This window comes from Pristiophorus japonicus, chromosome 2 (assembly GCF_044704955.1).
Source record: "Pristiophorus japonicus isolate sPriJap1 chromosome 2, sPriJap1.hap1, whole genome shotgun sequence".
Lineage (NCBI taxonomy): Eukaryota > Metazoa > Chordata > Chondrichthyes > Pristiophoridae > Pristiophorus > Pristiophorus japonicus.
Genome location: NC_091978.1, coordinates 126573243 through 126594214, shown reverse-complemented (window position 1 = coordinate 126594214; position 20972 = coordinate 126573243). Strand labels below are relative to the sequence as shown.

At 40.6% G+C, this 20972-nt stretch overlaps 1 protein-coding gene across 3 annotated transcripts in view; it reads right to left on the bottom strand.

The window, feature by feature from the left end:
* Nucleotides 1–20972, bottom strand: part of LOC139240721 (zinc finger SWIM domain-containing protein 6) — a 244922-nt gene that overhangs the window by 51410 nt on the left and 172540 nt on the right. For all 3 annotated transcript variants that reach the window (XM_070869236.1, XM_070869237.1, XM_070869239.1), the window contains exons 5-8: nt 5950–6129; nt 2990–3166; nt 2597–2743; nt 856–984 (exon numbers count right to left, since the gene is read on the bottom strand). In XM_070869236.1, the coding sequence (XP_070725337.1) occupies nt 856–984; nt 2597–2743; nt 2990–3166; nt 5950–6129 (633 nt within the window). The remainder of the gene's footprint in view (nt 1–855; nt 985–2596; nt 2744–2989; nt 3167–5949; nt 6130–20972) is intronic.

Genomic DNA, 20972 nt, shown 5'->3' with positions numbered 1-20972 from the left:
TCTCATGGAAACATATAAAATGCTTAGAGGACTTGACAGGGTAGATGCTGAGAGGTTATTTCCCCTTGCTGGAGTGTCTGGAGCTAGGGGTCATAGTCTCAGGATAAGGGGTTGGCCATTTAGGACTGAGATGAGACAACATTTCTTCACTCCGAGGGATACGAACAATGTTTTTTTGGTTGCGTGACCCCTTTAACAGGCAACACAGCCCATTCAAATTTCCACCCATGCGCGGATTTTCCATTTAAAAGCCGGTGAGACGACCTGTGTGGGAACTCCAGACCGCTGTGCAGCCGCGCGACTTAACCGGATCATTGATTGTGAATCTTTGGAATTCTCTATGCCAGAGGGCTGTGGATGTTCAGTCGTCGAGTATATTTAAGACTAAGATCGAGAGATTTTTGGGCACGAAGGGATTCAAGAGATACGGGGATCAGGTAGGAAAGTGGAGTTGATGTACAAGTTCAGCCATGATCTTATTGAATGGCGGAGTAAGCTCAAGGGGCCATGTGGCCAACACCTGCTCCTATTTCTTATGTTCTTATGTCCTTAAGTTGCAACTCAAATGGTAAACAGAATTTAATGTTGGGCTTCTTCATCGTCACCATGATGTCAATACAAATCAAATCAATAGCTGGCAACATTTCACCATATTATCTGTGCACAGCACTAAAATTAAATTTTGAAAATAAACAAATGTTTAGATTGATTGTTGAGATTCAGCGTATCCGAGTCATTTAAATATCGTACTGCATGATCCTCACATCAACTGCTTTGCAGACACCTTTGGTTATTCATCCTAAAAAGTTGAAAAGTTGAAAAGGGAAGAGGCTATCAAATAGGAGTTTCGCATACCTGCAAATTCAGAATATCCAGAACTTTCATCATCCACTCTGCAAGCATCCATTAGTGTGCTGAAGAGACAGCCAATAGGGTCCAGTGGGTGACCTACCCAGCCTTCAAGATTAGTTATCGTCGTGATTCCTTTATGAAGAAACTCAGTGTTTATTTGGAAACAATCAATCGTTGCACTCTTAACTACCGAACCTTCCAACACTACAAAATATTGATATTATTGTCAATACAAGCATTTTATGTCCCTGCACTTGAACTATACTATTATCTGAACTGGTGTAGTTATATACTACTCACTTAAAAACATGACACACCAGTGGCCTCTCATTGGTCTCCCTTAACATCCACAGAGAATCAGTGTAAAAGATAACCTACTCCATGTCCATTTAACTCAGGAGATGGAAAGTAAAGATCAATCAAATTGAACCCTCTCCCAAAACAAAAACTAGCATTTATATAGCGCCTTTAACGTAGTAAAATGTCCCAAGGAACTTCACAAGAGCGCCAAACAAAATTTGACACCGAACCACACAAGGAGATATTAGAGTTGAAGAAAAAAAACTTGGTCAAAGTAGATGATTTTAAGAAAAATCTTCAAGGAATACAGAGCGGTAGAGAGGTGAGAGGTGGAGAGGTTTAGGGAGGTAACTGCAGAGCTAAGTGCCATAGCAGCTGAAGTCATGATCGCCAATGGTGGAACAATTAAAATCGGCGATGCAGAAAAGGCCAGAATTAGAGCAGCGCAGAGATCTCAGATGGTTGTAGGGCTGGACGGGGTTAGAGAGGTAGGGAGGGGTGAGGCCATGGAGGAATTTGAAAACAAGGATTTAAAAAAAAAAAAGAGGTGCTGCCGACCAGGAGCCAATATTTTGTTGGTCAGCGAGCACAGGGTTGATGGGTGAATAAGACTTGGCATGAGTTAGGATATGAGTAGCAGAGTTTTGGATGAGCTTATGTTTATGGAGAGTGGAAGGTGCGAAGCCGGCCAGGAGTATGTTGGAATAGGCAAATCGAGAGGTAAAAAAAAGGCATGGCTGAGGATTTCAGTAGCAGATGAGCTGAGGCAGGGGCAAGATGGGCAGTGTTACGGAGATGGAAATAGGCGATCTTAGCGATGGCGCAGTTAAGTGGTCGGAAACTCATTTCGGGGTCAAAAATGACACCAAGGATGCAAATAGTCTGGTTCATCCTCAGACGGTTGTCAGGGAGAGGGATGGTGTCGGTGGCTAGGGAACGGAGTTTGTGGAGAGGACAAAAAATAATGGCTTCCGTCCTCCGAATATTTAGTCGGAGGAAATTTCTGCTCATCTCGGACAAGCAGTGACACAAATCAGAGATAGTGGAGAGGTCGAAAGAGGTGGTGATGAGGTAGAGCTGGGTGTTGTCACATTGTGTTTTTGTATGATGTCACCAAGGGACAGCTTGTAGATGAGAAATAGGAGGGGGCCAAGGATAGAACTATGGGGGATTCCAAAAAGGTAATGGTGCAAGAGAACCACTACAGGTTCATAATAAGAACGGAACCAGGTGAGGGCAGTCCCACGCAGCTGGACAACGGAGGAGAGGCGTTTGCAGGAGGGTGTGGTCAACCGTGCCAAAGGTTGCCGAGAAGGATTAGGAGGGATAGTTTGCCATGGTTCCAGTCATGTAGGATGTTACTTGTGACTCAAACATGGTGTTGCAGGAAAGATGGGCACTTGAAATGAACTAAATGTGCTATTTACAGCTTTCCACTGCTTACCTTTCCTCTGTGCCTGGAACATTTCGAGCTGTTTTTGTTGTTGTCGCCTCAGTGTATTGACAATCGCTATTGCTAGTCTCAAAGCTTCTCTGGGATATCCATGAGATCGCAGTGCATCCACTCGAGCACAAGCTGTAGGGACGTGCTCTAAAATCCCGAGGAAGTGTAGAGAAAAGGAATTTGAGAGAAAAAAGTACATTAATTTGTGTGACGACTCTATCTGACGATGAATCAAAGAAATATTTGTGGCAGGAATTAGAAACTCCATATTCATAAACCAGCAGTTCAAAACAGGCACTGTATTCATGGCCAGGCCTCCAATTTTTCCCCAATGCCATAGAAACTAGACAAAGGGACAAGTCATGCAAATGTCTTTCCGGTTTAGCCACTTACCGTGCCATAGGGGCCACCCGTGAGAGTCAAACAGTGAATTTTCACTGTCGCCGTGGTAACAGTAGTTTGTGTAGAGGTCACTGCTAATAATGTGCTGTAAATGGCTGTCCTGCCAGTGGAGATCACATGCCTCGATGGCTCGTGTGAACACAGTCCGGTGAGGCCTGTTTGCAGTATCTGGCAGTGAAGTGAAAAGGTATATCAATTGTGTGTGTGTTTCTTTTACTAAAAACAGCAGCTCACACTACCCAATGTCCAGCAACTCACTGTGGTATAGTCACCTCTCCCTCAAATACGTGTCAAAGTGTGTTATGGACACACAGATAGAAAAAACCTGTATGCCAGATAATTCCACCAACTTTTCATACATTACAAAGTAATCCATGTATGTGAAGCAGTTTGGGACATTGAGAGATGCTATATAAATGCAAGTTATTTCATATAGCATTACTGACCCCAGCAGTCTTAACATCGGTGCGATAATTGAAAAGAGACAGCTCTGTTGAGAACCAGGTTGTATATCTAAATTAGGAGGAACAGAAAGTTATGTAGATATGAGCAGGAAGTTACAAAAGGACAGACAGACTAAGTGAATGGGCTAAACTATGGCAGATGGAATTCAATGCAAGGAACTGAGAGGTCACCATTTTGATTTGGAGAACGATAAATCAGAATATGTTCTTAATGATGAGAAACTAGGAGCTATGGAGGAGCAAAGGGATTTGGGTATCCAGGTACAGAAATCACTAAAACCTGGCACACAGGTACAAAGAGTAATCAAAAAGGCTATTGGAATGTTAGCCCTCATCTCAAGAGTGTTACAAAAGCGAGTAAGCGAAACTTCAGTTGCACGGAGCCCATCTAATAAAGGTCTTTCAAATGTTAAAGGGATTCAATAGAGTACAGAAAAACTATTTCCTCTGGTGGGGAAATCAAGAACATGGGGGCAGATTTTTAAAATTAGAACTAGGTAAATTAGGAGTGAAATCAGGAAGCATTTTTTCCCACACAAAGGGTAATACAAATCTGGAACTTGCTTTCCCAAAACGCTGTGGCTGTAGGGTCAATTGAAGTTTTCAATCCGGAGATCGATTTTTTTAAGGCAAGAATATCAAAGATGGACAAATGGAGTCGAGATATAAATCAGCCATGATCTTAAAAAATGATGGAACAGACTCCGGGGGCTGAATGGCCTACTCCAGTTCCTATTTTTTTTATGCCTGTAGAATACACACTTGCTTTCCTAGCAATCAGGAAAGGAGTGCAGGTAGAAATGAAAGCTGGAAATTATGACTTTCAAAATGTGTGTCTGTAATTGCTTCTTTGTAGCTGCTAATACTGTGGAATCTGCACTGCATTATATATTGGGCATATTGCACAGTGCCAGGAGGTTCACCATGTGTATGAGTATGTATATATAATCAAATGTGCAAATTAAATCAATATATCACTTAGAGACATTTTGATCTGAATAAATAAATTGAGATTGTTCATTTCCTGATCAACTTTTCACTTGATGAAACAATCACAGAAAAACCCAAGTAATATTATTGAAATATGTAATTATTTGTAATAATCCTTTAAGTCTATATCATGAGTCTTTAATATGGACATACTCTACTGGATGTAAAATTATTTACATGGTTGTGAAAGATAATGGCATGAATGTCACCTCACATGACACTATGAAAATCAAATGGCTGTCCAAGTGCTGGGTCTCCTACACATCACAGCCAAATAATAACAAAAGCCAAGCTCATCAACCATCATACAATTGTATTTTTATTCCAGATTTTACAATTAAAAATTGGAAATATCATCAATAAAGTTATTTTCACCTGTAATTTAGCTGTATTTTAAATCACCCTAACTGCAAATTAATGCACAATTAAAAAAAACTGATTTAAAACTAGATGTTATTTTTCTTCACCAATGGCTCTCCTAAAAACGATCAACTCCTTGCTGGAGTAGATTTCCCACAGACTCCAGGAACCCTCCTGAATTTGCCCAAGTAGTCATTATTCATGCACCAGCCTTGAGGGGCTATTTGACTTCAGGGGCATGGTCAATGGATAAACTTGCTGAACCACCAGCAGAGCTATAAAAACATATGGTTATAGGCTTGAAGAATTATTTGCATCAGAGCATCTAACTTGTAGTTAACATGGAATTTGACGTAATTAGTGAAATTATTGATTAAAAATGGGACACAAGGATACCTGTCAAACAAGTACATTGCAGGGGCCACTGCACTCATTCTGACCTGAAAACAAGCACCATTGCAAATTGGTCTCTCCTTACACATATGAAGGTGGTCACATGAAAGAAAGTGTAAAAAGCCCTTCCAACCCCAAAAATAACAAGTGATGCTTAAATTCACAACAGACTACTTCATACTTTATTAAAAGTTTATTTGTACAAAACTATAAATTCTACAACACAGGTCATTCAGCCCATCTTACTTATGCTGGCTCTCTGAAAATGCTACCCAATTAGTCTCATTCCCCTGCTTTTTCCCCATACCATTTTACTTTTTCAAATATTTATTCACATTACATTTAAAACTTATGATGGATTCAGCTTCCATCTCTGTTTCTGGGAGTGCATTCCATGTCCTAACAACCCACTGGGTAAAAATATGATTCCAACTGCTCCCTTTTAGTGATAGCCTTACACTTATGCCCTTCAGTTACTGACTAACTGGACAGTGAAAAGAGGGTTTCCCTATTTACTTTATCACCACCCTCTATAGTTTTGAACATTTCTATCGGATCTTCGCATAACCTGTGTTCTAAGGAAAGGAGTCTTGGTTTGTCTCGTCATGACTAAAGTATTTCACCCACCCCACCCTCTCCATTCTCCTCCGCCCCCCACCCCCCCAATAACCAGCATACAATGGCACAAAATGGTTTTACTGCAATGTAGCTGACTGAAGAACAAGTTCTTAATTTTATCCTCACCTTGATTAGCATTTGCACCCTGAGGCAAAGCATTGGTTAAATTGGGCAGCTCATTTCCATGGTTCCCATCCTCCCAGGGACAAACATCAACACAGTTCCATTTTTTGAGCTGCTTTAGCCAGCCTGCTTTCTGTTCAGGCTTGCAATGGGGATTTAAGACTATACACATCCATAGAGCACCTAGAGATCCAAAAGCAGACAGACAAATTAATAGGACTATAACAAAACCTCAGTTTAATTTTTAAATACAGCCCACAAAGATTCTGAAAAACAGACTATAAACTTGAACTTTCATCAGCATTAATAAAATAAATATCCATCAGAGGAAACAGTCCCAAGTCACATGGCCAATTTGCATCATGAACAGATGGGCCTGTATTTTAGAATATTGCCAATTCTCATTTCCCTATTGAAATAAACTCAAGATAAAGATAAAGTTTCTTCATTAATGGAATTCTAACTTTAAAAATATCATGGAGAAATCAGCTACTCAAATAGCAATTATGTACGGTGTACTACCAAAATAAACTGAAGACGACCAAAAGAAATCCAATTATTTTAAGCATTACATTAGCAACTAGAATAAGGATGGCAGAGTAGAAGGACGAGCAAACAATAAAAAAGCGCCAACACTGATGGATCAGCATAGATTTGATATTCATTCTGCTCAGTTCCCAAAATGAACCATGTGGAGTAAGGATTTGAAAGTCAGATGGGAGGGGTACCAGAGGGTAGAGTTAAGCCTGGGTGGTCCTCTGACACCTTCTGCCAGGTATTGGTAGGAGTCAGCAGCCTACAAGCAGGCGGGTCTCAGCCACATCAGCCAAAAGATGGAAAATAGTTGATGGATTTAAAAATAAAAAATTGAATGGTTTTAAAAGTTAAAAGAAAAATCAGTTCACTCAAGATATATTCCAACTGACTACAGATCCTCATTTGTTTGAAACTTTTGGCTCTTTATGTAAAGTATATTTTTATTCAGATCACAGTGATACTGGTTTGATTTGGTTCTCACAAATTAGGCACTGTCCAATGCCAGTCTCATCACAAGGTGAAGCCAGAAATGTAGAAAACATCAAATTTGGTTTGAAATTATAACATACAATAAAGTGCTTTCTAAGGCTTTGAGTTTATAGCATTTCAAAAGGGACAAAGATTTATATGTACCTAGCATAATTTGATAGTCTACTTTGATCTTTAATACAGGTCTGGAAAATAATATTAAATATCATATTTACATTTTTTGAGCCATCAGCCCACCTCACACTATGGCATTGCTCTAAACAAGATCTAAATTAACAATTTTCACATGATTTTCATTAGCTGTTGCCTGGTTGCAGAGGAGTGCTTTGACAGGAGTGTGAAAACATATGGACAATAGCAAGCAACCTTTTATTAATAAAAACCCTACATTCATCCACTACGGAAAGCTTTCCGGTCTTCGATTCAGACTTGCAAATACCAAATGAAACAAGCACTGTGGAAAATTACTTTAGAAGTTACACTTTCTGTTAAATGTACCCTTTGTAATAAAACAAAATGTAATCTCAGTTCTCCCAGAAGCCCCTGCAGCAGACAGTTTGCTTCTGCATAAACACACTGACCTTGACTGATAACCAACTAATTTAGAAAAGCAGGGGTCATCTGTGTGAGCGAGGGAACCTTGAATTTACCCTCCCTGTCCTGTTAGAATTATACTCCCCGCTAATAACTGTCGCTGTGCTAAAGCTTAGGAGTATTAGATAAAGGCTGTATAGATATGTAGAGAATTAAAACAAGGATGTAATGTTAATTAAGTGATTAAAGAACTCCTTATCTGTAGTTGCTGACCACAAGGACAGAACTGCACGTGATGGAACCATAATTTCTTTGTTTGTTCTTCTGTATAAAGATAATGTGTTTTTGAAGAAGTCTTCGCAGAGCCTTTGACTCAGTGAGACTTTTCCTTGCAGCAAGTAAATCTATTAAAGGAACATCCACCGAGCTATTTATGTCAGAGTTTCACTTTTTTAAAAAAAAAGTTAAATTGAGAGTCAAGATTTCGATAGCACACAAGTTTCAATTTTGAGACAGAAAGCAGCCAGAGACACTCTCCTCCTGCGCCACCACCACCAGCCACCATCCCCCTCCTCTCACTTCTAAATCATTAATCCATGCCCGAAAAAGTGCAAAACACATACTGCTAATGTACACCTATTTAAGGCTACAACTATCACACATTCAGAGGGACCACTGTAGCTACGTGCCAATTACAAATGCAGCCTGTATGTGGCTAAAATTCACTTCATTTGCCTAAACAGAACAAGTGGGGGACAGAAAAAAAACAACTTCCTCACAGTATCACTGCATTAATGGGGTATAAATAGAGCCAATATATTTTGATTAATTCAAATTCTAGTTCTGGAGAAAAAAAAGTTTAATTCTGTTTTATCTTAGTTAATGTTGCAGCATCCAACTGTGTAGCCATAGGTTACCCAAGTCTAACCACATCATTTAACTTTATATCCAAGATAATTTAAACAATAATTGAACTTGTATATTACTGGTACATAGAGAATATTCAGTGTAAGTATGCAAATATCACCTTTCCCATTAGATAACTAGATGCTAGCTCACACGGTGCTATGCAATTTAATATTAATGCCACTGGGGAAACAGTAGGAATAAATTACAAGTGATGTATAGGAAAGCTCCAGAGAAACGTTGGTTCAGATTTTGTTACCAAGACAAAAAGACCCAGAAAACAAATAGCATGCCAAAAATAGGAGATCCTTTTTTTTTTTAAAAACTCTCACTTGAAGAATAATCAATTCCAATAGAGCTTACAGACAAAATAAAAAATCTGCGATTTGTCAATTTGCTACTTGAAACCAGTCGTTTTTTTTACAAACTATTTCTGGATTTATCATGTCCTCTCTCTTTTCACCATTGGTTCTGTCTTACACAATCTAGGTTTCTCAAAAATTAAAATAATTAGACTTTGTTTAATATTAGTAATGTACAAATAAAACTGAGGTGAAATGAGTGAAGCTTAGTCAGAAGTGGGCTCTTAAAGGAGGGCTAGGTGGAGGAGGTTAGAAAGGAATTCCACAAAAAGCCAGACAACTGAAAATTGTGTAAAATGGGTCGTGGTGGTGGTGGGTAGCACAAGAGTCGGGAGTGAGAGGAAAAGAGAGCTGGGGAGGGGAGGGGAGGGGAAAGAGGGAGTAGTTGTACAGCTGGAGGTAGTTGCAGAGACATCGAGTGCCAAGGATATGGAGGGGTTTAAACACGTGGATGAAAATTTTGAGTCATTGGGGAACAGTGAGCTAATATAGGTCTGCAAGGACTTAGTGTGGGATAGGATATAGGGAACAAAGTTTTGGATGAGCTGAAATTTGTGGAGGATGAAGAATGAAAGGTCAGGCAGGAGAGAGCCTTCATGTTGATTGGACAAAGCAAATTGGCCAGGATAGCCTCAGAGTGTATCTGGGATAGTTTCTTTGAACAGTACATTGCGGAACCAACCAGGGAGCAGGCTATCTTAGATCTGGTACTGTGTAACAGGATTAATAAATAATCTCATAATAAAGGATCCTCTAGGAATGAGTGACCATAACATGGTTGAATTTCAATTTCAGTTGGAGGGTGAGAAAGTTGGTTTTCAAACCAGTGTAGTAAGCTTAAATAAAGGAGACTACAAAAGGTATAAGGGCAGAGTTGGCTAAAGTGGACTGGAAAAATAGATTAAAGTATGGGACGGTTGATGAGCAGTGGCAGACATTTAACGAGATATTTTATAACTCGCAACAAAAATATATCCCAATGAGAAGGAAAGACTGTACGAGAAGGGATAATCGTAAGGAAATAAGGGATGGCATCAAATTGAAAACAAGGGCATACAATGTGGCCAAGACCAGTGGGAGGCCAGAGGATTGGGAAACTTTTAAAAGCCAGCAAAGAACAACTAAAAGAAAGAGAGGGAAGATAGATTATGAAAATAAATTAGCACGAAATATAAAAACAGATAGTAAGAGTTTCTACAGATACATAAAAAGGAAAAGAGTGGCTAAAGTAAATGTTGGTTCCCCAGAGGATGAGACTGGGGAATTAATAATGGAGAACAGGGAAATGGCAGAGACGTTGAACAAATATTTTGTATCGGTCTTCAGTTTGTAGAAGACACTAAAGACATCCCAATAGTGGATAATCAAGGGGCTATAGGGAGGGAGGAACTTAATACAATCACTAATGAAGTAGTACTCGGTAAAATAATGGGATTAAAGGTGGACAAGTCCCCTGGACCTGATGGCTTACATCCTAGGGTCTTAAAAAAGTGGCTGCAGAGATAGTGGATGCATTGGTTGTAATCTACCAAAATTCGCTGGATTCTGGGGCGGTCCCAGTGGATTGAAAAATTGCAAATGTAATGCCCCTATTTAAAAAGAGGCAGACAAAAAGCAGGAAACTATAGACCAGTTAGCCTAACATCTGTCGTTGGAAAAATGCTAGAGTCCATTATTAAGGAAGCAGTAGCGGGATATTTGGAAAAGCATAATTCAATCAAGCAGAGTCAACATGGCTGTATGAAAGTGAAATCATGCTTGACAAATTTGCTGGAGTTCTTTGAGGATGTAACGAGCAGGGTGGATAAGGGGGAACCAGTGGATGTGGTGTATTTGGATTTCCAGAAGGCATTCGATAAGGTGCCACATAAAAGGTTACTGCCCAAGATAAAAGCTCACTGGGTTAGGGGTAATATATTAACATGGATAGAGGATTGGCTAACTAACAGAAAACAGAGAGTTGGAATAAATAGGTCATTTTCCAGTTGGCAAACAGTGCAGGAGTGTCGCAGAGATCGGTGCTGGGTCCTCAACTATTTACAATCTATATTAATAATTTGGATGAAGGGACTGAGTATAATGTAGCCAAGTTTGCTGATGATACAAAGATGGGTGGGAAAGCAAATTATGAGGACACACAAAATCTGCAACGGGATATAGACAGGCTAAGGTGAGTGGGCAAAAATTTGGCAGATGGAGCATAATGTGGAAAAATGTGAGGTTATCCGCTTTGGCAGAAAAAAATAGAAAAGCAAATCACAATTAAAATGGAGAAAAATTACAAAGTACAGAGTGACCTGGGGGTCCTTGTGCATGAAACACAAAAAGTTAGTATGCAGGTACAGCAAGTAATCAGGAAGGCAAATGGAATGTTGGCCTTTATTGCAAGGGGGATAGAGTATAAAAGCAGAGAAGTCCTGCTACAACTGTACAGGGTATTGGTGAGGCCACACCGAGAATACTGCATACAGTTTGGGTCTCCTTATTTAAGGAAGGATATACTTGCATTAGAGGCTGTTCAGAGAAGGTTCACTAGGTTGATTCCGGAGATGAGGGGGGTTGACTTATGAAGATAGGTTGGGCCTATACACATTGGAGTTCAGAAGAATGAGAGGTGATCTTATTGAAACATATAAAAGATAATGAGGGGGCTAGACAAGGTGGATGTTGAGAGGATATTTCCACTCATAGGGGGAACTAAAACTAGGGGACATTGTCTCGTAGCCCATTTAAAACTGAGATGAGGAGGAATTTCTTCTCTCAGTTGTAAATCTATGGAATTCTCTGCCCCAGAGAACCGAGAAGGCTGGGTCATTAAGGCGGAGATAGACAAATTTTTGAGCGATATGGGAATAAAGGGTTATGGAGAGCAGGCAGGAAAGTGGAGCCGAGTCCAGAATCAGATCAGCCATGATGTTATTAAATGGTGAGCAGGCTTGAGGGATCAGGTGGCCTACTTCTGCTCCTATTTCTTATGTTCTTATTTAAGCTAGGTATAAGGGTTTCAGCAGGATATCAGCCATGATGGGTGGAGGCGGGCAATGTTATAAGTGGATATAGTGATGGAGAGGATATGGGATCGGAAGATCAGCATTGATCATTACACAGTGGCATCTTTTTATAAGAGGCTTGTACTTGCTAATGAGCTTCTTCTGTATTCTTGATTAAAGCTCCACATAAGACAGAGAGAAGCTCCAAACTGAATAAGAGCTACACTGCTGTTCCCCAAGAGTTTGCAACAATAGAGTTTTTACTCAGGAGCCCATGGGCTACTACAGTACCAACATTTGTGCCACATCAGTTAGAATTTTTGACTGCAAATTTGTGTGTCTCTTTTGACATCAATTATACAAGGGTTTCAGGGCAACATACCCAATTTCACATAACCACATGAAGGGTACAATTGAAATACTGTAAACACTGCCCATGAACAATTGATCACTATTCTGGATGACTATAAATTTTCAATTTCTTCAAAGACAAAGCTTGATTGTGTATAGCAGGCAAGCTCTGAGGGTATGCAGCCTCAGCACAGAAAAGCCAGTCATGAAGCAATGTGCCATGGACTCAGGGTCCTTCGACAACCGAATGTTTTATTTTTTGTCCTAATTCACTCCATTATTGAATTAAACTTTGATGTATTGGTCTTGACATCTGCTTCAAGCTGATTGTATTGTGTATGATAGTTTAATCACTCCCCATGCATTTTACAGTGGCTGCCTGATTAATGCAATAGATTACCTGTGCTATCGGTGGCAAGTGGGAATCATTGCCCTTTTCCAAACTACACTCCTTTCATTTGCTGAAAGCAGACTACATACTGTATTAAAAACTACCCAAGTTGAAGTAAATTATCAGACTTCACTACATGTTTTTTCACATAAGCATACATATACATGTGCACACAAATATTTTCTGCTAGTGTTTTAACCATTGGGGTTATGGTGGGCGGGGGGGGGGGGGGGGGGGGGAGGGGAGACGAGACAATTGCATACAAAACAAATATAATGCCAAATGAAATCAAATCAATTTACCTGAATTATCAACCGGCTGTTTGGCACAAGAAAGATGAGAATTGACAGAACTAGATTACTAATACCTGTAGTTCAAATCAGGTCAAAGATTTGCCTACAGAACTGAATAATGGTTTGGTCTTGTCAGTGTTTTTCTCAAGTGACTCCACAAAATAGAAAGAACTGAACACTCTTCAAACAAAACAAAGATGGTATACAGTTAAAATAACAGTCGAGTGTGTTCAGCAATATATCCTAAAGATGGGATCTTGGCTGGAGTTTCCAATATTTAAGACAGAGTTAGTCTGCCATTAAATCTGTTATTGTAATCTTAGTGTGGTGACAAGCTGTTTGGGGGTCCATCACTCTGAAGAATAGCAGACACTCATCTAATATTCTTCTACCTCACTGGTTTCATCAGATTAAGCATCAGGGATTTAATTTAACAGTTTCAGCTTTATTAGGCTGTCATGAAAACGGCCCAGCTTTGATAACAGTAGCTGCTCCAATTATGGCTGGCTTTAGGAATGACAAGTATAATGATTCATTCGAACTACACTAAAACAATAAATGGTTATTCTGCAGTTCAATTTTGAATGCATCTTTCTTTTAACTCTTTCACTAGAGGTTCCTTCAGGAAAGATCACTATTCTGCCACTACACGAGGTTTATTTGTATCAACAGGATAAGATTTAATGATTCTCTTATTTATCTTGCCACAAGGACATCAGAACTGCAGTATGGCAGTGAATGGCAAATGGGATGTTCTGCCTCAAATGTAATCCCCATATTCAAATCATCTATAATGGTCTAGCATCAGAGTGGGAAAGCAATCGTCTCACAGTTGGCTTCTGACAGTGACTTGTGACATTTGTATTCAGGTCCTGCTTTTCCATGTGGCTAAAGGGCTTCCAATTTCATTTCACAGCCAGAAGCCTGCAGAAACACCAATTAACTTGCAGATCCCATTTGCTGACAAAAAAAATCAGCTTCACTGCAATGCCTGGTATCTAGCAGTGCTCAGCATTTAATTCCAAAGCAGAGCCTCAAAGCAATGTGATCCTGTCAGTAGTGCACAGAGTTAACCTAGCCATTCTGCTTACATGGAAAGCCTATTCACTTCTGCAGTCTATGTGTCACCTTTTGTTATTGCACAGAATCATAACGTCAGTCACAGAGCAGCAACCTTATCCAGCCTCAAGTCACTGAGCTGGCACTGAAAAGGTTGACTTGATTTCCAAGCTATCTATGGACCCCTTATAGACCAGAAAGCACTGAGCTTTAAGGGATCAACAGATATAACCACCCTAGGCAAGAACCTATTCAATTCACACCAGAAGATTTTAATGCTCTTTGCACCAGGATTAAGGTCAATAGCCACTTCATCCTTTCAAGGATTTTGCCCAACTGACCTCAGAACAATTATATAGAGGCGAAAACATTACAACTAGATTGCAATTGCCATTAAATCACTCTAGTAGCATTTTACTTCTGGGAAAAGCAATGCTCTTGCACACAATTACTGGGCACTCTTCACATGTCAATTGTATGAAGGTCTTCTCCCCTTCATCCCTGACTGCTTCATGATTTAAAGTTATATCCTCTACTATTTTTCTTTCTTCTATATCAAGTACCACTCCTCAGCCAAGAGGGTGACCTGTTCCCAGACCTTGCTGATGCTAAACGGTAACTATCCAGGAGGTGCCCAAGAGCAGTTGAGGGCGAGACAAGCCATCAATCATTGTAGAGACCACCTGCACTCCGTACCTTCCCCAATTGCCAAGCTCAGAATGTTGAGAATCTTAGCTGCATTCCATGGAATAATACAATGTTCTAAACTCTATTTCCTTAATCAACACCCATTTTATATTTTTAGAAATATAATTGTTTAGAAACAAACAATCCATTGTTCTCTTAGCAACTTCTCAATCTCAAACAAAAATAATACATCTGCCAGGCTGTAAAGGTCTGAAAATTAAATACAGCAAATATAAAAAGGGACAAATTGCATCTCAAATCATCAAGTTCAGTGTAGCAGAGAGCAGAAATGGTACTGTAATAAGTTTGAGGTTTTCCATTGCTCAAATATGTTTAAAAGTATGAAAACATTGTATGAATACACATTAAAATCAACAGCCTAGCTCCACAAAATTACTGAGATTTAGACTAACTGCACTCCAAGAGTACAATGGGATCTTTGTTCTATTTATAAACCTGCATTATTAATTTAACAGTTCAAACTAATGTATGGTGGTGTATTTTTTATTCCTTGATATGTTTTTATTTAAAGTACTACTCAGTTAAGAGCTAGACATTTTTCTGAGCAATAAGGTTTTGTACCTTTGAACTAGAACATAGGGCTGGCCTCCAAGTCTGAACTGCGAATAAAATGGCATTGTGGAAGAAACAAGACTGGCCCATGCTGGACGTCATCTCAACATTTAACAACCACCTCAGAGATGTTGGGTGCCTCCTCCACCCTTAAGATGAGATGGTTTATCTAGCCATAAGGCAACTCTCAATAGTCTGGTCGGCAAAACATATTAACCAGTCATCTCATTATTGTTTGTGGAATATTTGTGCGCGCAAATTGTGGGATCGTGCTGGTTGCTGCCATAACTGGCACTGCAATGCAAAGCAAACCTTGTATGTGAAACTCTTTGCAAAGTTTCCAAGAGAAAAAGCTGCATCATTTTCTTCCAAAATGTGTTATTTCTTTCCTCTTCTAAATCAAAACTGCATTACATTATTTCATAACCTAACTGCAGCCCTCCTCCCACTTATGGTCTTTTAAGTTTTTTCTAATGCATTAGGCACCAAGTTTGTACAGTTCTAGCAGAAAAGTAATAAAATTGAAGCTTTTGTGAATTACCAATTTTCCTGCAGGAATATCAATTTTCCCACCAAACAGAAATGGATAGCGAGACCTTAAAATACTGGCAAACAGCACGCTGACAACTCAGCATCCATTAAAACAAATCTGACTTGAACCATGTGTGTAATACATATATGCATGCCTCACTTTACAGCTTTTCGAACCATCTGTTCATTATCTATGCAATACTATATACTTCTATCCTCATCCAGATTCAATCCCATAAGTATCTTTTTTTTTTAAATTGACTTTTTTTTGCGAGCAGCAGAAGTCTGTTACTTTAAGAGTGATCAGTAAAATGCTTTGTATGTGTTACACAATTCATACTTGTGTGTCATTTAAATATGAAGATGGCAATTCAAAAGTTTACTAATATTGCTGCCATTTACTACTACAATGGGGAATTCAGAATGCTGGGGAGATTGTTTGCCACTGGATGGACACAGTACACTGCAGCTCCAAAGTGATGTGCCACACAATAGAGCAAGCAAATCGCACCAGCAATCAAATCGCACCAGCAATCATCCATCCAGCAAGGCAGGGGGAAAAATAAAAACCTGAAATGTGGTGCCATCCTGGGTTACTCACATACTTCTCCTAGCAACTAATCACACAGTAGCATTAGCAGATTGCTGTGAACAGGTTGCTAGCCATTCCCACCTTACTAGATGCCGCAAAGGCATCCCAAGGGCAGGTAACTGGAAATATGAAACAGAAACACATATTGGCAAGTGGGAGTTTCACTTTTTAAGAATGATACCCATGCTATTAGGAGTTATTTAGACTTGGGCACCTTAACAGTTTTATACATGACCAAGAATCATCTGACTAGCAAGTCAGTGCCAATGGAATTCAGATATCAAATAGTTTTCCAGAACTGTAAAGGAGCAATACAGTGAAAACAGTAGATGAAACTGGTCAAGGAATAATAGCTCAATAAGTCTGTTCATCTTTTCGATCAGGTGCGGCCAACCTTTCAAACCTCAAAAGCTAGAAAAATAAATTCTACTTGAGTATTTTAATTTTTGCAATGCAATGGACCTTACCCTCCACCATGTTGCTTCGTGTCTGTTCAATGCCTTGGAGCTGGTTCCTCAATTGAGGAATCTGCTTCAATGGTCTTTAAATGTTTATGTTGCCTTTTAGATGAGACTTTAAACCAAGGCTCAATCTGCCTGCTCAGGTGCATCTTAAAGATCCAATAACCAAAAGCAGGAAGTTCTGAGTGTCCTGACCAACGTCCTTCCCTCAAAAATCAAAGCCACCTAAAAATATTTAGTGTTATGTGGCAACCATCCTGCCAGCAAGATCCCACAAAATAGCCTCGAGCTGGAAGACGAGTTACAGCACTTCAAGTAATTGCACAAAGCCTCAAGAAACTTCAACATGAACACTATATAAATGCAAGAATTATTAAGCAATTGCTTCCCTCCTCTTAGTCAAAGGTAGTGTTACAAGTTTAGGTCCTTGCCTTAGATATTCTCTCAGATGCAACAGTGCTAATCACTCCGGTAAGCAGACTGTTCTGAGATGAGGAAGAATTTCTTCTCAGGGTTCTAATTCTGTGGAATTCTCTGCCCTAGAAAGCTGTGGAGACTGGATAAGGGACGATAAGGGAGTGAAGGGTTATGGAGAGCGGGCAGGGAAGTGGAGCTGAGCCCAAGATCGGATCAGCCATGATCTTATTAAATGGCGGAGCAGGCTCCAGGGGCCGACTCCTGCTCCTATTTCTTTTGTTATCTAACCATGTGATAGCGCAACCCTGGTAATAATAGTAATCCCCTTGTGATCAGTGTCTTTCACAATGCGCTGCTTTAATCTCTTTGAAGACAAACCAAGAAAACACTTGGGAAGACAGTGCCAAAATGAATCATTAAGCTGCTTCATTTCAATGAACATATAGAGCAATCATTATAATCATAGAAACATAGAACATAGGTGCAGGAGTAGGCCATTCGGCCCTTCGAGCCTGCACCACCATTCAATGAGTTCATGGCTGAACATGCAACTTCAGTATCCCATTCCAGCTTTCTCTCCATACCCCTTGATCTCCCTAGTAGTAAGGACTACATCCAACTCCTTTTTGAATATATTTAGTGAATTGGCCTCAACAACTTCCTGTGGTAGAGAATTCCACAGGTTCACCACTCTCTGGTGAAGAAGTTTCTCCTCATCTCGGTCCTAAATGGCTTACCCTTTATCCTTAGACTGTGACCCCTGGTTCTGGACTTCCCCAACATTGGGAACATTCTTCCTGTATCTAACCTGTCTAAAACCGTCAGAATTTTAAACGTTTTTATGCGATCCCCTCTCACTCTTCTGAACTCTAGTGAATACAAGCCCAGTTGATCCAATCTTTTTTGATAGGTCAGTCCCGCTATCCCAGGAATCAGTCTGGTGAACCTTCGCTGCACTCCTTCAATAGCAAGAGTGTTCTTCCTCAAGTTAGGAGACCAAAACTGTACACAATACTCCAGGTGTGGCCTCACCAAGGCCCTGTACAACTGTAGTAACACCTCCCTGCCCCTGTACTCAAATCCCCTCGCTATGAAGGCCAACATGCCATTTGCTTACTTAACCACCTGCTGTACCTGCATGCCAACCTTCAAATGACTGATGTACCATGACACCCAGGTCTCGTTGCACCTCCCCTTTTCCTAATCTGTCACCATTCAGATAATAGTCCGTCTCTCTGTTTTTACCACCAAAGTGGATAACCTCACATTTATCCACATTATACTTCATCTGCCATGCATTTGCCCACTCACCTAACCTATCCAAGTCACTCTGCAGCCTCACAGCAGCGTCCTCGCAGCTCACACTGCCGCCCAACTTAGTGCCATCCGCAAATTGAGATACTACATTTAATCCCCTCGTCTAAATCATTAATGTACAATGTAAACAGCTGGTGCCCCAGCACAGAACCTTGTGGTACCCCACTAGTCACTGCCTGCCATTCTGAAAAGTACCCATTTACTTCTACTCTTTGCTTCCTGTCTGCCAACCAGTTCTCAATCCATGTCAGATCAATACCCCCAATCCCATGTGCTTTAACTTTGCACATTAATCTGTGTGGGACCTTGTCGAAAGCCTTCTGAAAGTTCAAATACACCACATCAACTGGTTTTCCCTTGTCCACTCTACTGGAAACATCCTCAAAAAATTCCAGAAGATTTGTCAAGCATGATTTCCCTTTCACAAATCCATGCTGACTTGGACCCATCATGTCACCTCTTTCCAAATGCGCTGCTATGACATCCTTAATAATTGATTCCATCATTTTACCCACTACCGATGCCAGGCTGACCGGTCTATTCCCTGTTTTCTCTCTCCCTCCTTTTTTAAAAAGTGGGGTTACATTGGATCAGTTCCTATGGAGTGGAGGATAGCCAGAGTCTATGGAATGTTGGAAAATGACTGTCAATGCATCCGCTATTTCCAAGGCCACCTCCTTAAATACTCTGGGATGTAGACCATCAGGCCCTGGGGATTTATCGGCCTTCAATCCCATCAATTTCCCCAACACAATTTCTCAACTCATAAGGATTTCCCTCAGTTCCTCCTTCTTCCTAGACCCTTTTTTATTTTTACGCCAGACAGGGATGTATAATTGTTGTAGTTCATCCATGCGGTCTCTCAATGTCTGCCATTGCCCATCCACTGTCAACCCCTTAAGTATCATTCGCCAATCTATCCTAGCCAATTCACGCCTCATACCTTCAAAGTTACCCTTCTTTAAGTTCTGGACCATGGTCTCTGAATTAACTGTTTCATTCTCCATCCGAATGTAGAATTCCACCATATTATGGTCACTCTTCCCCAAGAGGCCTCGCACAATGAGATTGCTAATTAATCCTCTCATTGCACAACACCCAGTCTTAGATGGCCTCCCCACAGTTGGTTCCTCGACATATTGGTCGAGAAAACCATCCCTTATCCACTCCAGGAAATCCTCCTCCACCGTATTGTTTCCAGTTTGGTTAGCCCAATCTATATGCATATTAAAGTCACCCATGATAACTGCTTCACCTTTATTGCATGCATGCCTAATTTCCTGTTTGATGCCCTCCCCAACGTCACTACTACTGTTTGGAGGTCTGTACAAAACTCCCACTAACGTTTTCTGCCCTTTGGTATTCCGTAGCTCCACCCATACCGATTCCACATCATCCAAGCTAATGTCTTTCCTTACAATTGCATTAATTTCCGCTTTAACCAGCAACGCCACCCCGCCTCCTTTTCCTTTCTGTCTATCCTTCCTAAATGTTGAATGCTCTTCAATGTTGAGTTCCCAGCCTTGGTCACCCTGGAGCCATGTCTCCGTGATGCCAACCACATCATATCTGTTAACTGCTATCTGCACATTTAATTCATCTACCTTATTCCGAATACTCCTCGCATTGAGACTCACTCCGTTCCAATAGTAATTTGCCTTTGTGTAACAATACAAAATAATGAGCACAGTACACTTCCCACATCAGTGGACATATTGCTTGACAAAACAGAATAACTTCAAACTAACCTCATGCATTCTCCTTTGAACTTGCTCTTGGTGCTTTGTTTCTAGATGTGTCTCTAGACCTGTCTTTTTAAAAAATCCCCCTCTGTTCACACTCAGAAAGGAACAGTGACTTACCAATAGAAAGGGTGCGCGGTATTTATTGAATGCTGAGATACGCTAATAAAGTGATTATTTGCAGCCAATGGGAAAACCACATCGAAGCTAGCTCATTAATATTTTAACATCTCTTGGCTAAGTGCCTTTTTCCCCTAAATTTGTGTAAATACACTTTGCTTTAAAAACCAAATGAACTTTATTTCCAAATCCTTTTTGAAAAATGGACAAGAAATCGTGAACCATAACACATGGATAGATGGAAAAAGAATTTGGGGCCGAAATTGCCTTTTTTTCTTTTAAGGCCCGTGGAGTGGTACGGCCTTTCCATCTGGGGGCAGGCAGGGGGTGCGACCTGCCGTCAATTGTCCCCGGGCTGGTGGTGGCGGAAATGGGTTTCTGCCGCGCCATGTCTTTCCCGCCCTGTTAACCCCTTATACCACCTGGCGCCAACCCCCTTTGCGCCCCACGAGGTGAATTGCCCTACGGGACTGTGGTTGGCGCTGGTCGATGCCCCCGACAGCTTTGCAGACCTTACTATGTCTCTTATTATGTTGCGGGGTGTGAAGCTGGCTGTGGCTGGGCGCTGCGGCCACCCTTTGGGGAGGGAGATGTGGGAAGGTGGGAGGCGTACCACCAGGGCCGCCATTTTGTTTTAAATGTTGGCCTACTCCTGAGTCGGCTAGACAATAGCA